Source organism: Protopterus annectens, chromosome 14.part0, assembly GCF_019279795.1.
Source record: "Protopterus annectens isolate FY-2018-M chromosome 14.part0, PAN1.0, whole genome shotgun sequence".
NCBI lineage: Eukaryota > Metazoa > Chordata > Ceratodontiformes > Protopteridae > Protopterus > Protopterus annectens.
Genome location: NC_056748.1, coordinates 985,415,100 through 985,430,484, shown reverse-complemented (window position 1 = coordinate 985,430,484; position 15,385 = coordinate 985,415,100). Strand labels below are relative to the sequence as shown.

General features: G+C 39.9%; 1 protein-coding gene across 1 annotated transcript in view; it reads left to right on the top strand.

Annotated features, from left to right (window-relative positions):
• Nucleotides 1-15,385, top strand: part of WDFY4 (WDFY family member 4) — a 4,454,583-nt gene that overhangs the window by 2,531,296 nt on the left and 1,907,902 nt on the right. The window contains exon 37 of the mRNA XM_044055648.1: nucleotides 4,689-4,766. Coding sequence (XP_043911583.1) covers nucleotides 4,689-4,766 — 78 coding nt within the window. The remainder of the gene's footprint in view (nucleotides 1-4,688; nucleotides 4,767-15,385) is intronic.

Genomic DNA, 15,385 nt, shown 5'->3' with positions numbered 1-15,385 from the left:
ATTATAAAATAGAGAAAGATAATTAAGTAGACCTTAATATATACATATTTACATGGATTGTAGTAGCCTAGCTCATGGAGTTAAAAAGAAATAAACAGTGTGCTTAGAGTAGAGAAAAATAGAGTTGCCTAATATTCATGTACAGAGTACTGGTGAAAAGGGATGTGGAGGATTAGGTAGGGTCATGACAGGGGCAGGACCCTTGTGTTTAGTAGTAATTGTTTTAGCACCTTTAAAACAAAAGTAAATTAAATAAAAAATAAGTATGTAATGCAACAGTGTGCACAGGAGGCATTATAATTTGTTGTCTCAATTTATCCCCTTACAACAAAATTTTACACACTTACCTTTTCACTATCAGACAACTGTCTCTGTCTTTGTTTAGGTTACTTTTGTCAGCATTTTAGTGCTGGTAGCTATGTAATGTGTGGCAGTAGCAGTGTCATTATTTTCAGTGCCAGCATTTCTGTTCAGAACCTGTTTTGGAAATTTGTTTGAAATCATTGCAGACTTAAATAAAATGCCTTCTGTAAACATAGTATGGACAGTTTCTGTTGCAGTATTTTACATCTTTAAATTTGCTGTTATCACGTTTCAGACTGATGACATTGTATTGAACAAGCAGTCTGAAGCTGAAATTCTGCCACTGTGAAAAGTCTTTATATGAAAACTAAGGACTTTATCAGATTTTATCAATGGGGACTATTTCCTATGTTATAATTGTGTTTTGTGCGCAATGACAACTTGCATTTAGCACTTTTATTTTACTGATGACTTATTCACTTTACATGCAATTATTATTATTTAGATTTATAATTACTGAACACATTTTTTCATAATGTGCTCATATGCTTACATATCTTTTGACATGATGCTAAGTGTTTCATTCATTCTTTTATTTACTTGCCAGTGTATGCATATTTTATTCCGTTGTTAATCAGGCAGACAACTGGGCACAAGCTTCTTTCCTGGGGTGATCAGGAGCACTGTTTCATTTAGTGACTTGCTGAGAGTCACACTGTAGACAAATTGAAGCTAAGGATATCAAACCCTGGACTACAGAATAATGCTAATTGTCAGCTTATAACTTTGATCCTCTGATCCATGCTGCCTTGTATCTGTATCTGTTCCACAGATGCATAGTGAATTTAACGACTTGCCTCTGAGAATTTTTGTTACTTAAATTTTAAGGCTGCATTATTTCCCTTACTGCTTCAAGTGATGTGTATGAACTCCATAACTGCGCAAACCAGGATGTCTGATTAGGTTGTATTGTATGTGGAACTTTTTCTTTCCCTCTAAGGTGCATGTCCCTGAAACTGGCTGACTATTGAACTAGGGATTAATATATGTGGATACAGCTGTTGAGTGTGCCTTGAAATAGAGACTTCAGTTCATTGGAAAGCAGGGATCAGGAAAGGCAATGAGAGAGAGAGATTTTGAGCATGGCTTATTTAACTGAGAAGAAGAAAAAAAAGTCAGTGTTTAGGGGATATGTAGACTGTAGCCAGAATGAAAAATTTGGCTGTGGGTTTTGGAACTAATCAGGAAAAAAAAGTACCTGGGGATGGTTAGAATATGAAGTGGTAGTGGCAACGTGTTGGGCTGTTACTTAAGCTCCAGGTAGAATACTTGAATGGGTTTGTGTTAAAATGAGAGTAATAGAAGTATGGTTTGTGCTGCTTATAGCATCAGAGCAGAAACATAGCTAGGGTGGGAAAAAAGGGACAGCTACAGTTGATGCAAAATGTAAGAGTGTATTCAGTTCAATACCAGTATTTGAATGCTGGTATTACATTCTTGCTGTCTGGGGCAGACATAGGGTCTATATTACAATTGCAAAAGTTTAATAGTTCGAATGCATAAACATCGAACTGTATGCATCGAACTACTAAACGATCGAACACCTATAAAAATATTTTTAGGGCCAAAAAAGAAAAATAATGTGTGTAGGCAGCCCCCTGCACCCCCCACACCTCCCACTACTTAAATATAATAACTCCGAGATTGTGATACAGTTTAGGAAAGGGAAATCTTCCCTTTCCGCACCATAATCCATTATAGTGCAATCTCGGAGTTGGTATATTTAAGTAGCGGAGGTGTGAGGAGTGCAGGGTGGCTTGCCCCCCTGTCTAAATACCCTTTACTTTTTTTTAAATTTTATTTTATTTATATATTTTTTTTTACAGCGTCTACTACAATTTCGATGGTTTAATGTTTTGATCACTAAAGTTCGATATTTAGTGATTTGCAGCATTAAACCTTCAAGATTCTAATATAGACCCCAGACATAGACTATAGCAGCTGCTTGCTACACTTTAAAAAAGAACGAGTTTTTATTGTTTGTCACTTGTCTTAAAGTTGACGGTGGTGTCAGATCAGGAAACAGCTAAGTTTACTTTATTTGTTATATTATTTTTATTTTAGTTTTCCACATTCATTAATCATGGCTTTGTGAAAACAATGTTTAGTGAGGGTGAAAGGTAATGATACCTTCAGTAAAGTATTTCAGTCTTGGCACATGGATTTCATGCAAGACCAGGTAATAATCTTGTACAATGAGCATTAGTGATTTTCCAAAAAAAGTTTTTAATATTTTCATCCTAACGTTTTTGCTTCTATTTTATATATATATTTGTGTATGTCTCTCTCTCTCTCTCTCTATATATATATATATATATATATATCTATGTATATAGCCGTACTTCAAAGTATCGAAGTACCAAAAGATCAAACTTCCAAATAAAAAAAAAACTACCAAAAAAAAAAAACAGCTCATGTTTTTGCACGGAGGGGAGGGGCAAACTCTCTTGTACCACCCACACCCCTTGCTAATTGTAAATACCAACTCTGAGATCACACAACAGCAGAGTAAGGGCAAATCACCACACCCTGCTGTTCTGTAACCTCCCACACAGTAATGCCAGCAAAGTGGATCATATGATTCTTCAATCATTTCTGCCAGTATTGCATATGAATAATATGAAATTAAAAAAAAATTACCTAGCCCAGTATCATTAGTATGCCATAATGTTTATGGATGCAGAACTTTGTGTGTCAATATTTTAAACTCTAATTACAATTTTGTCCTCTTTAGACTAGACACAAATGTTTTGTGATGTATAATGTGCTTTCTGATCCTAGCAGAAATTAGATGGAATACAATATATTTAGTGTTCCTTTCTGAAAACAGGCCTGTTTCCCTTGGCTTGATAGACCCATTAAAACAGTGTATTTAATGTCCCTTTATACATGTGAGCCCTGAAATAGTCTTTTTCATTTGAATGGTTAAACTTGGAAATATTTATTTCTGTGATGTGTATGTAGTCTTGAAAGCTGTTTGCACCAACCCCTGTGAGTCTAGTGCTCGTGATCCAGAAAAAGACATTTGGTGATTATCCATTTATTTTCCTGCTGCAAAAAGTAAAATTAGCAGCAGTCACCATTATACTTTACTAGGGACTGAAAAATAAATTTAACGGCCATGCCTTCATTTTGTGGCTTCTAATATTCATAGATTTGCAGTAACATCAAATTGTGAGCTACATTTTTAAGTTGTTTTTAGGACCAGCACAGTGGCGCAGCAGATAGTGTTGTCATCTCACAGCAAGAGATTCTCTGCTTCGATTCTCAACTGGTGTGCCTTCTGTGTGGAGTCTGCACATCCTTCCTGATCCTGTTTGCATGGGGTTTTTCTGGATGCTCTAGTTTCCTCCCACATTTCAAAGACATGCAGTAGGTGGAGTAGATACTCTAAATAGGCCGTATGTATGAGGGTGCATGTGTATATGTAGTATGGAAGAACAACCACAGCAGGGCTAGCCACCTGGTGGTGTAAATATTGACTCCATTGACTGTCACTGTTAAAGTGACACCCAAACCCGTTCTGCAAAAATCAGAAAAAGTGTTTGTGCATAGATGGATTTTTTTTAAGTTGTTTTTTTGGACCCTGTCTTTCCTCCCCTCATAACACCAGGGAATCATTCTCTGTTGTTACATTCATTCCTTAAAACCTGCCTTCCTAGAACTCCAAGGAGGGAAGCGGGAGATGAGGTTAATGTCTGTTATATAGTAAGAGTTAAGAAATGTTTCGACCTCTGCTAATACCTTCACCCCATGAGCCAGAAAACATGGTGAATACTACACACCCACAATCCCCAGCAAGTGTTTGGTGCACTCCATAGTGAGTGGGCTTGTGCCTTTTTGATCTGTTATGCAAGAACTATACTTTAGATCATCTAAAAAAAATGTCAGTCTTGCAGCCATTCTCCAGCAATACCCACATTCAGGCAGGGATGGTTATGCCAGCATCAACTACTCAGGTCCATTTCCTTCAGTGTCCAGGTCGTAGAATAGGCTAAATTGCTTGCTGAAATTTTAGTTTAAAGCCTCTGCATTTACTGAATATTTTGTACTTATATTTACAGGAATAGTTGTTATTTGAAGCTTTTTGATCTGCTTTAATATTGAGCACCTTGTGGGTCTGTTCTCTGTAGATTTTTGTAAATGGTCTAGTTTAGCTAAACTGTTATTGTTGCTGTTGTCAGGGTGAAGATTTTTGTAGTCCTTATAAGACCTTTTCAGTGCAGCAGTGGCCTAGTTTTTACTCCACCCTTGTAACCTGCCCAGGGAACAGTTAAATATAAAACTGATTGCTAAAACCTATGTTCTTATTTTAATATGTTTAGGACCTGACAGTATTAATGGATACATACAGGGAAACTGGACAAGAAATATTTTCGTATCTCTACAAAGAGCATCTCCAGGTAAGTTACAAGAATACTAAAGTAAAAATAAATGTAGTATTGGTCTGTCTGTGCTGAAAATCAGATTTGTGATTCCATTTGAAGTTAACATTTTTTTTTTTACTTAATTTAGTTAAAATCTTAAGGTGCCTGTGTTAGCCTCATGAGAGTTGATTTTGGAGTATGAGCTAGTCGGCCTTTGGAGTGTTCATTTTTGTAGCACAAAGTCTATAGGAAACTGTATGCTTACATTACATAGTTTTTTCTGCCTTACACTATGTCTGAGTAGAACATTTCACAGCTACTAACTGTGGAGGAAAGCCAAGAACCAGCAAGCTTTTTAACTTCCTTTTGTTTCCCCCTTTGAAGGTGTAAGTGCTTTAGTCTTGCACATTTTTAATTACTAGCAGGACCAGGGACTGAAAAAGTAAGTTAGTGAGACACCATATTAACATTGTGGGTTTAGGCAACATAATGTAGAGAACTGTAAACTACATGTATTGTTTTGTATGTGTCTGCTGGAATATTTTAACAAAGCATTAATAAACTGAAGTAAAAAATATTTAGAATATAACATTGTGTAAATTCCCATAAAAGTACAGAAATTCTAGTAAAAGTGGAAACATTTCTACAAACACACTGAAGTTTATGTACAGATAAATTTGTTTTTGTTGAATCATTTGACTAACGTAGTATATCCCACCTGGATGCCTTATCATTTTGCTGTCTTTCTGCTGTTTGCAAAGAATATCATGTGTCTCTACTCATCGCTCCCCTTTCTGATGTCTTTGCCCCTCTTGCATGGCTTACATTTTCTGAAATGTAATAAATCTTACTGAACTGTGATCTTTCCACCACTTGGATGTGTGGAGCTGATATAGCCCCTCTGCACTGAGAATAATTATAGTTTCCAGGGCATCCTGTTTATTCTGGGACTCCTTATGGCTTTATCATGTTGTGGCCATAGCAAAGAGATCTTCCTTAGCTGTGTTCCAAGATCATGTAGAATCACTTTTTACAGGAAACTTGAATGGTGGCTCATTGTCTAATGTCATTATCTGTGGTATTCAAAAAATGCAGATGATACTATACTGCACAAAAGGGGTCTGTGTTCAGTCATCGAACAGATTAAACATCGAACGGCTAAACATAGAACCCAGTTCAGCAAATTGTCATTCATCGAATGTTCACTACTTCGAATGTGTGAAATGGGGAAAGTAACTAGTTGGCCAACACTTCCCTGTCTCACACACAGTAGTATTTCAATCCCCTTTTCCCTATTGAAGTGCGATCTCAGAGTTAGTACACATAGGGGTTGAGGGTGAAGTCCCCGACCTGTGTGGGTTTGAAATACTGCCATGTGTGAGACAAGGAAGTGCTGGCCGACTACTTACTTTCCCTGCTTCACATGTTCACTGTAGTGAAAGTTGGTGAATGAATTTTCGCTGAATTGGGTTTGATATTTGGCCAATCGATGTTTAATCCATTTGATGGTTGAACATAGATCTACACAAAAGTAGGTATATTTGCTGATATTATTGTCACTGAGATTTAATAGTGTACTTGGAATATTCATTCACCATAACCAAAATGTGTTCAAGGCTTTTTTCTTTTTATTATTGTTATTATTGTTGCTGTTGTTGTTATTATTACTACTACTGCTACTTCTACCCCAGGTCACAGAAACAAACTTTTGATCTGATGTCCTTTTCATTCATTCCTCAACTGAGGGGTTTGGAAACAAGACTCTGATCTGACTAGACCACTTCTACCAAATCTTCAGATCCAACACTCTCAATCTCCTCTCTTTACCCATAATGCCCCACCAACCTAACATGCCTCAGGTCTTGTTTGCTGTCATTCAGCTTCAGATGTGGAGCCTGTCGCTCTTTGAGTTTTTGCAGTAGTAGCTAACCTTTATCATGAATTACATCTAAGAAACCCTTATTATATATATTTTTATTCTATTTGCCTTATAAATCCTGTTTAGACTTTTTAGGCAATTTACGATACATTTTTTAGCTTACGATTTCTCAATACCTCTCTAAAGTACCATTGTTGGTAGTTGTCCTACAAGCTTTTGTTGTTAGTTCCTCTTTCTTTCTTTCTTCTTTTTTACTTCCTTTATTACAAAAAAAACCTTTCTTCCCTAGCTTAGTTCTTCGTACCAAATAGTAATGGCCGACAAGCCAACAAGGTTTAAGAAGTGCATTACCTATGGGCATAAAATCCCCAGTTCGGATGCCTACAGGGAAATGTCTTTATTGTTTAGGACCCGTACACTTGGGTACAGATTGTTCTATGTGCTTCTCACCTCCAGAGCTCTTAAAGACCTTAGGAATAAGTTAGTTCTCGGGGGCCTCCTTCTTTATTCCTCTTCCTCTTCTGTGGCTGGGACTCAAACTCCATCCATAATTTCAGACAACGGTAAGCCAGATTCAGCAACTAAGGAAAAGAAGTCACACAAGAGTCCTCGGACTATTCTTCTTCCACGAGCCCTTCATCTCATACAAAAATACACAAAAAGTCGGATCTTCCTGGTTCAAAAACTTGGTCTCCTTGGATCCAAACTCCTCCGCTTCTGCCAGCTCCAATTACTTCACAGGTCCCTTCGGCATTCTTGGAGGGAACTCCAGGTAGGCATTCCAGACCGCCATCCTCCACATCATGTCTTAAGTCTTCCAGAAGCTTATCTGGATAGGATGATGAGAAAATTTCTCAGAGTTCTGATCTAGATGGGGGTACTCCTAGCTCCTACTCCCACTGGATCTGCGAGTCAAATTTTGTCTACTTTCCCCTTGGTATTTCTTTCTCTGATTCAACCCTCACTTTCAGAGCCCTTGGATCTGAGACCCCTGGGGGTGTCCTCATTGGATCCAAAAATGGTCTGGGCTTCAACTCTGGTGACTTCCCTGAGTCGTCTAGCTGTGACCCTTTCTAAGCTGGAGGAGTCTCAAAGCCAGAGTGTTTTTATTGGGTCCAGGGGGTTGGAATTGACTCCAAAGCTTTCAGAGCCATCTCTTCCCCTCAGGACTTTGGTGTTGGACAGCTTGAGTCCAACTACATCTTCAGTGGCATGGTGGTGGAGTTGCAGGAGCCAAAGATTCGGAATCTACAGGCTTCTTTGCCATTGGCTTCTGTTTACCCTAATCATTCTGCCTTTGAGATTTTGAAGAGGGCCTTCTTCTTATCTAGGGAAAGGACATCTCTGCCCCCCCTTGGATCAGACAACTTTGTCTCTTCTGGTTCTTTGCTCTGAGCCTCATCCATCCCTTCCATTGGAACAGCCAGCCCAATCAAGTCTCCAGTTGGTCCCTCAGGACAACTTTGTATATTTGGATACTTCCCTATACCATCCCACTGAGGAAGTCCCTCAGAAGAGAATATGTAAAAAGATACACCTAGATTCCCCTCAGGAGTGTGTTATGGAGGGCACCCGTTTTGATAAAGGGGAGGAGTCCCCCAAATCTTCACCAGATGGCATCTCCATTGGAGACATCCTAGAGCTCCTGAAACAAAAAGGTGGTTGGTCCTTCTATACCCCCTCCCAGGAGGAATATGTGTTCCTGGAGGCTTTCATGTCTGCTCCATGTACTTCTTGGATGTCTGCCCTAGTGGATGATCTTATAGAGCATGTTTCCTGCCAGGCATGGAAGGAGCCAGATATTGTAGAGCTGATCCCAAAGAGACCTGACAAGAATCTAGCCCCCCCACAAGGACCGGGCACACTGGAGCAAAGGAGTCCTGGTTGGTGCCATATTTGTGGTGGCAGCCACTAAGAAAGAACTTGCAGAACAGAGTTCTTCTGTCCTCCCCCCTAACAGGGAGTGCAGGGCCTTGGACAGATTTGGTAAGCACATGTATGCTTCAGTGACCTTTGATCTCCAGTCACTGAATTACCTGGAGCATTTTATTAGACTACAAAGAGATTTGACCAAAGAACTTTCCAGATCTCTTTCAGGATCCATGTCTGCTGAGGACCAAAATAGAGTTTTCTCGCAACTGGCCACCCTCCAGTCAATTTCTAATGCACCCATGAGACTGAGCTCACATACACTGGAAGGTACTTCACAGACAGTGGGTTCAGGCATAGCCATTAGGAGACATGTCTGGATGCAACTATGTGATTTTATGAAGTCCTTTAAGTCTTTGTTTATCAGTGCTCCCTTTGATGGATCATCCATATTCGGTCCCAAGGTAAACGACATGCTTTTCAGTTGTGAAGAAGGAAAGACCCTGTCTGCTGTGGATGTTTGTTTTTCAGCTCCTCAAAGTCCTTTCTCAAAGAATCAATGGAGAGGTAGAAAAATGTGGTTTTGTAAATCCCAGGTTCATTTTCAAGACTCACATGGAGATAGGTCCCTCAGAGACAGGGGGGAACTCAAATGGAAGGCACCATCCTCATGGCAGAGGTGGCTCACAGAACTAGGACTTCCGGGATTCCTACTCGGATAACCCCTTCCAGTACTCCTGAAGGGAGGCCCGACTATTTCCCTCTGGAGGCAGTCGGAGGATGCTTGTTTCTGCTGCAGAGAGCCTGGCTGTTTATAACAAAAGATTTCTGGGTGCAGAGAATCATATCCAGAGGTTATATTATAAGATTTTTCCCTAACATCCCCAACCGAAATGAAAGGAACCCCCCCCCCCCCATGTTCCATCTAATCAGAGGGAAGCAGCAGCACTAGAAATAAAAAATGCTAGGCAAAGAGAGCCATCCAAGAGGTCCTCCCAGACCAGAGAGGATCTAGAACCTATTCAAGATTCTTCTTGGTGCCAAAAAGACAAGGGATTTGGAATCAATTCTGGATTTCAGCAAACTAAATCAGTTCATACAATATTCAAGGTTTTGGATAGTCACTGTTTAGCCAATTTTGACACTACTGCAAAAGGATGATTGGATATGCTTGATAGATCTTAATCACATAAAAATGAACAGATACTCCAGAAGATATCTGCTGTTCCAGCTGGGAGCCAGTCATTACCAGTAAAGAGCACAGCCCTTTGGTCTCACCACAGCTTAAGGGTGTTCACCAAATGCATGGTAGTGGTAGCAGCTCACGTGAAACAGCTGAGATTCAGAGTGTTTCCATACCTAGATAACTGGTTCCTTACTGCCCCAACCAGGCATTGACTCATACAGACAAGGGACTACTTGCTCCAGTTGTCCATCCATTTGGGCATCACAGTCAATTACAACAGATTGCACCTCATGCCCATGCAGTGTCTGGAGTGCACAAGAGGCTTGTCTGGACGCAGTCAGCCAGATAGCCTCTCTCCCTTCTGTATGTCAGACACTGAGATCCCTGGTCAGGAAGGTAAAACAAAATAATTCTCTTCCAGCACATCTAATTTTATAAGCCTTGGGATACATGGCAACTGCCATCACCCTTGTTCCTCTGGCCAGGTTTCACATGAGAATACTTCACTGGACTCAGTCATCTCAGTGGTCCATTCTTCAACATCCTTTAACCGTTCCAGTCAAGATCACACAGGCATGCAAAATGTATCTACTTTGGTGGATTCATTTGAACAAACTTTCCAAAGGCCACCCCTTTGTTCTCCCCATGCCCACAGCCATGGTGATCACAAACACCTCTCAAATGGGGTGACAATGGAAGGGCATTTCCTGGGAAGGACAGTCCAAGATATGTGATCCCCTCAAGAAGCCAAGATGCATATTGCAGTTGGGAGGGTGGCCTAATGGCTAAGATGTTTGCCTTACAAACACAAGGTACAGGGTTTGAGTCTCAGAAGGGATAATTGGCTAGGCTTACAATGACTCGCAAGGGCAGCTAACCTATGAACCTATATCAGTGTCCTAGAAATGAGAGTTCTGCTAGCACTGCAGACTTTTCAAGGCACTGTCCCATTCGGGACAATTGCCATTCAGACGGACAATATCTCAGTGGTTTCGTACCTCAACAAATAGAGAGGAACCAGGTCTTATCCACTTTGTCAAGAAGCAGTGAGAGTGTGGCAATGGGTGACCTCTTCCGGTTGCTTAATAGCATAGCATAGCACATTTCGGGGAAATCTAATGTGATTGTGGACAAACTAAGTAGTTCCATTCTGCTCCCTTGCGAGTGGTCTCTCAAAGTCAAAGTGGTAGAGAGAATTTTCCTTTGATGAGACCATCCATGCTGTGACAGTTTCATTGTTCTGAACCGTCCAAAGGGGGAGTCACCAAGAGATGCTCTGTTGGCCTTTAGGTCTCCTTTTTGCATACACACCATTACCTCTCATCCCCAAATTTCTACAGAAGGCATTCTGGTTGAAGAGTACAGTTATCCTCATTGCTCATCTGGCTTCACATTCTACATCCTCCATGGATACTACATCCAATTCTAAACTTCCTGTCCCACCTGACAGAGATGACTCATCTGGACTTAACAGGCATCAAACTGACCTCATGGTTTATCCAATTCCATTGATTGCTAGATAGCCCAGGCTGTCCTCCCTGGCCTGTATATTTTGGTATCTTCTCAAAAAGCTTCTACTAGAAAGATTTACAAAAGCAAATAAAAGATGTTTGTTTTCTGGACCCTTAGCAATGACTTGGATCCTTTTTCAGTACCTGTGCTATTTGTCCTTGAATTTTGTCTGCAATTTTCAATGAAGGTGCTAGTTTTTTAACTGTTAAAGTTCAATTAGCTGCCATTTCTAATTTCCACTTGTGCAAAAATAACTCTACCTTATCTTCTTCTAAACTATGTAAAGCCTTTCTCAAATGAGCCTTTTTACTTTGAGCCCTGTTAAAGGATACTAGTCCTCCTTAGAATTTAACTGTTATGCTTCAGACCTTAACCCAGACTCCCTTTGAACCATCAGCCAGAGCTGATCTAAAATGCTTGTCTTGGAAAACCATTTTTCTGACTGTTATCACATCAGCTAGACAGGTTCCTAAATTCCAAGCTCTGTCTTCTAAACCTCCTTACCTGGTTTTCCACAAAGACAGGGTTTCTTTGTGGACCAACCCATCTTTTTTGCCTAAGATAGCTTCTGGGTCTGTCATAAACAGGATAATTGATCTATCAATTTTCTTTCCAAATTTTTCAAATAAGGAAGAGTATATGCTCCATCTACTGAATGTACACAGACAACTTTGCTTTCCATAGAACCAAAGACTTCAGGAAATCTGACCAGTTGTTTGTTTCCTTCTCTCGTAACAGATTGGACAAACCAGTTTCCAAAGTTGCACTGGCCAAATGGTTAACTGAATGTATCTCCTTTGTCTAAGGTAAAAGAGGTTTATCTTTGCTTAAGCCTCATAGAGCTCACTCCACATGGTCTGTGGCATTCTCTTCAGCTGTTTGATCAAGGGCTTCCTTAGATGACATTTGTGCAGCTGCAACTTGGACTAATGTTCATACTTTTTTTGCTCATTACGAATTAGATTTGGTTTCCAGGAACAGAGAGGCGTTTGGCTCTACGGCACTCCAGAATATCCTTCTGTGAGAGCCACGCAAGGTTTCAGTGTTTCAGTAGCTGGGAGTCATGTCCCATCAGTTGAAGAATAAATGAAAAGGATAGCATCAGATAAAAACGTTAGATACTCACCATAATGTTCCATCTGTGTTGTCCATTTTTATTCTTCCCCAACTTCCCACTCCATCTTCTGCTTCTGGAAAGATGTAAGAGTTTTTACAAGAACTGTTCCTTGTTTGAGCTCCAGTTTCCTTTTTCATTTATTGTTGTTGTTGTGTCTTTCGGCTTTTCCCAGTTAGGGTTCGCCACAGCGGATCTCCGGTCCGCTAATGATTGGCAGTAGATTTTTACGTGCCGAGTTGCCAGCCCTGACACACAACCTTCAACGAAGGTACGCCCATTCACGCATGTCTCCACACAGAAGACGCTCTAGCTGAGAATCGAACAGGACAACGTCTTACTGTGAGGCGACAACACTACCGCAGCACCACCCTTTGTTAAATTTCTTAACAGGCTGTGTCTTTATATATAGGGTCAGCAAACTCGATCTGAGGTCTGTTGGGTTGCTGGGGCATTATGGGTAAAGGGAGGAGCTCAAGACTGTTCTGGTAGAAGCAGCTGAGTTGGATCTGAGTCTCAGATCCGAGCCTATCAGTTGTGGAAGAATGAAAATGGACAACACAGATGGAATGTTCGGGTGAGTATGTAACATTTTTTTTTTTCAATCCAGTTCCTGAAGCCTTCTTTGCCAAGGGTAATAAAATTACTGGAATGCCTTTTGTCATTTATTTAAATTGTGTTTGTTTTGTTCAGTTGTTTATTTTCTGAGCTCAGAGCTGTTTATGTGGCTACAGAAAGCAATGCTAATTTCCCTTCATAGTTTTTTTTTGTAATTCTGACCTCTTCTGTGATGCACTGTCAGTCTTTTCAATACTAAGTTTGTCAAGGCATTTTGAGAACAGTCTAACATATGCTCCATCCTAAGTTACCACATTTTTCCCTTCCACTAGCCTTTGTTTTTTACTTATGACCAGATGTGTATCATGAGCTGTATTAGTTGTTAATGTCTGTTCTGTATTGTAACAAAATGACACTTGTTCATTTATTTTTTTATAGTATATTGCTGCTAGTTGGCTTAAATGTGGAAATAAAAAGGAGGATTTTGTTGCAAAATGTAATGAATTGTGAATATTTATATTTGCTTTATATATATTTGAATATCAGTTGCTGTTTATTTATTTATTAATTAATTATTAGCTTACCACAGCTGGCCATCAGCTGTCACCAGCTCTTCTCTTCATTCACTGAGTCTGCTGGTAATGCATTTGCCTGCTGCAGGCTCTACCTGAACCACATCCAGGGCTCGTGAGGGGATTGAGGACACTGCAGCAGCATACTTTTGCTGGGGAGTATTCCCTAACCCCACCACCCTGTTGCAGCCTTGGAAGCTGCATTATGGCTGGCTTTGGGAGGTGCATTCTAGACTTTGATGCAAAGAGTATACCACTTGTGCAGAGCTCACCAGCCTATTAATGCTTCTGTTCAAATGAGTGTAGGCTACCTCCCTTGACTGAGTGAGTTGGTATCAGCCACTCACTGCCATCTTCTGCTACCCAGTCACACTAGTGCTGCTCCACTAGAATAGTCTGAGACTGAGTCAGGGCTTCATCTGTATGCCACTGGGCCAGGTTATTCACGTACTTATTGACTTTTAACTTAAAGAATAATTTTATGTCATTGTGTTCTCACAATGCTGCCTTTTCTCCTCTTCTGTCCCTTTTCCTGTTTGCAGTGTGCATTTTGCCATGCTCTTAATATGACTCCAAATATGATTACATCACCTTCGACTAGTATGACTTGTAGCTGTAAAAAATGTACTGGAACCTTCAAAAGCTGTTTGCAGAGGAACTATAAGTCAACAGTTTTGTCAGTACCAGTTTAAAGTAGGCTTCTAGTGTGTATGTATATGTCAGTTCATCTTCTTTTTGGTGAACTTGGAATGGTCAGTCTTTTACCCTTTAGCATTTTTCTAACAGAATTAAATCACTCACTCTGATGTCTTTTGAGTTTCTTTGGAATATTAACCTGCGGGTCATCTTTAGCAATTTTGTACCATCTTCCTGCCTTGTGGAATTGCTTCACACTGCAAAAACCATGCCTTTTTCTGCTTTATTTTAATCCTGTGCCTACTGAATTTAATTATGTGGGGATAGCACACCTTGCAATGAAGCTGACACAGACATCATTGAGATATTATAGCTCTTTGTCTTCATTTGCAGAAATAACTGGTTTCCTGTTAGTTCAGTCTATAAAGTACTTAATACTTTCGTAAATCATCTGTAACTTGCTAGTCATTAACCCCTTCAGGACTTATCCTCCCATGTACATGGGTGGTTTGGATATCTGGGATTGCTGAAGTTCATAACCAGTTGGTGCTGTGATCTGTCAGCTAAGCAAAATATTTATCAGACAGATAAATAAGAATGTATCCTCCATCTCCACATGATGGCTAAAGACTTTTTGTATTTTGAGAATACATCTTTCAGCTTCTATAAGATGTCGGTTTATTTATTTAATCTAGTCAACACCAAATTTGTCAACACTGTCCAGATTGATAATACTGTTTTGCCATCCCTTCTGACTTACTATATCAATATATAGTATACAGTACTTGACTGAAAAATAAATGTTTGAAAGAATTTGACTGAAGACTAATTAAATGAAAGCCCACCTGACAGAAAACCAATTGATTGAAAACCCATTTGACTAAAGCCCATTTCACTAAATCAGAAATCAATGAAAATATTTAGCATAAGAAAATACAACATAAAATAGTGATTTTTTTCAGGGCTTCAAAGAAAAGAAAAACACCATACACAGTGAATCAGTGCTGGTGTACAAGCACTGATTCACTGTGTACAATGATGTTAAGTTGTCAATCTCGCCTTCATTCTTGCTGGATGGGTTCGGAGCCGATCCTCAGCTCCGACTCGGCACTTGCTTTAGCTTGAGAACTCCTTTTACCAGCTCGAGGCAACCCTATATCCCATGATGCAAGGCGGAACTACCTCAGATCTCGTTTGCCGCTTAGCGAAAGAGGTCTCCTTTGCCAGCTGAGGTAAGTGATTTTCTTGGTAAAATCAGAAAAGCTTAGTTAGGGTTTTATTTTCCCTTTTTATTCATAGTATAGTCTGTAGTCAGTTACAGCCCACCCT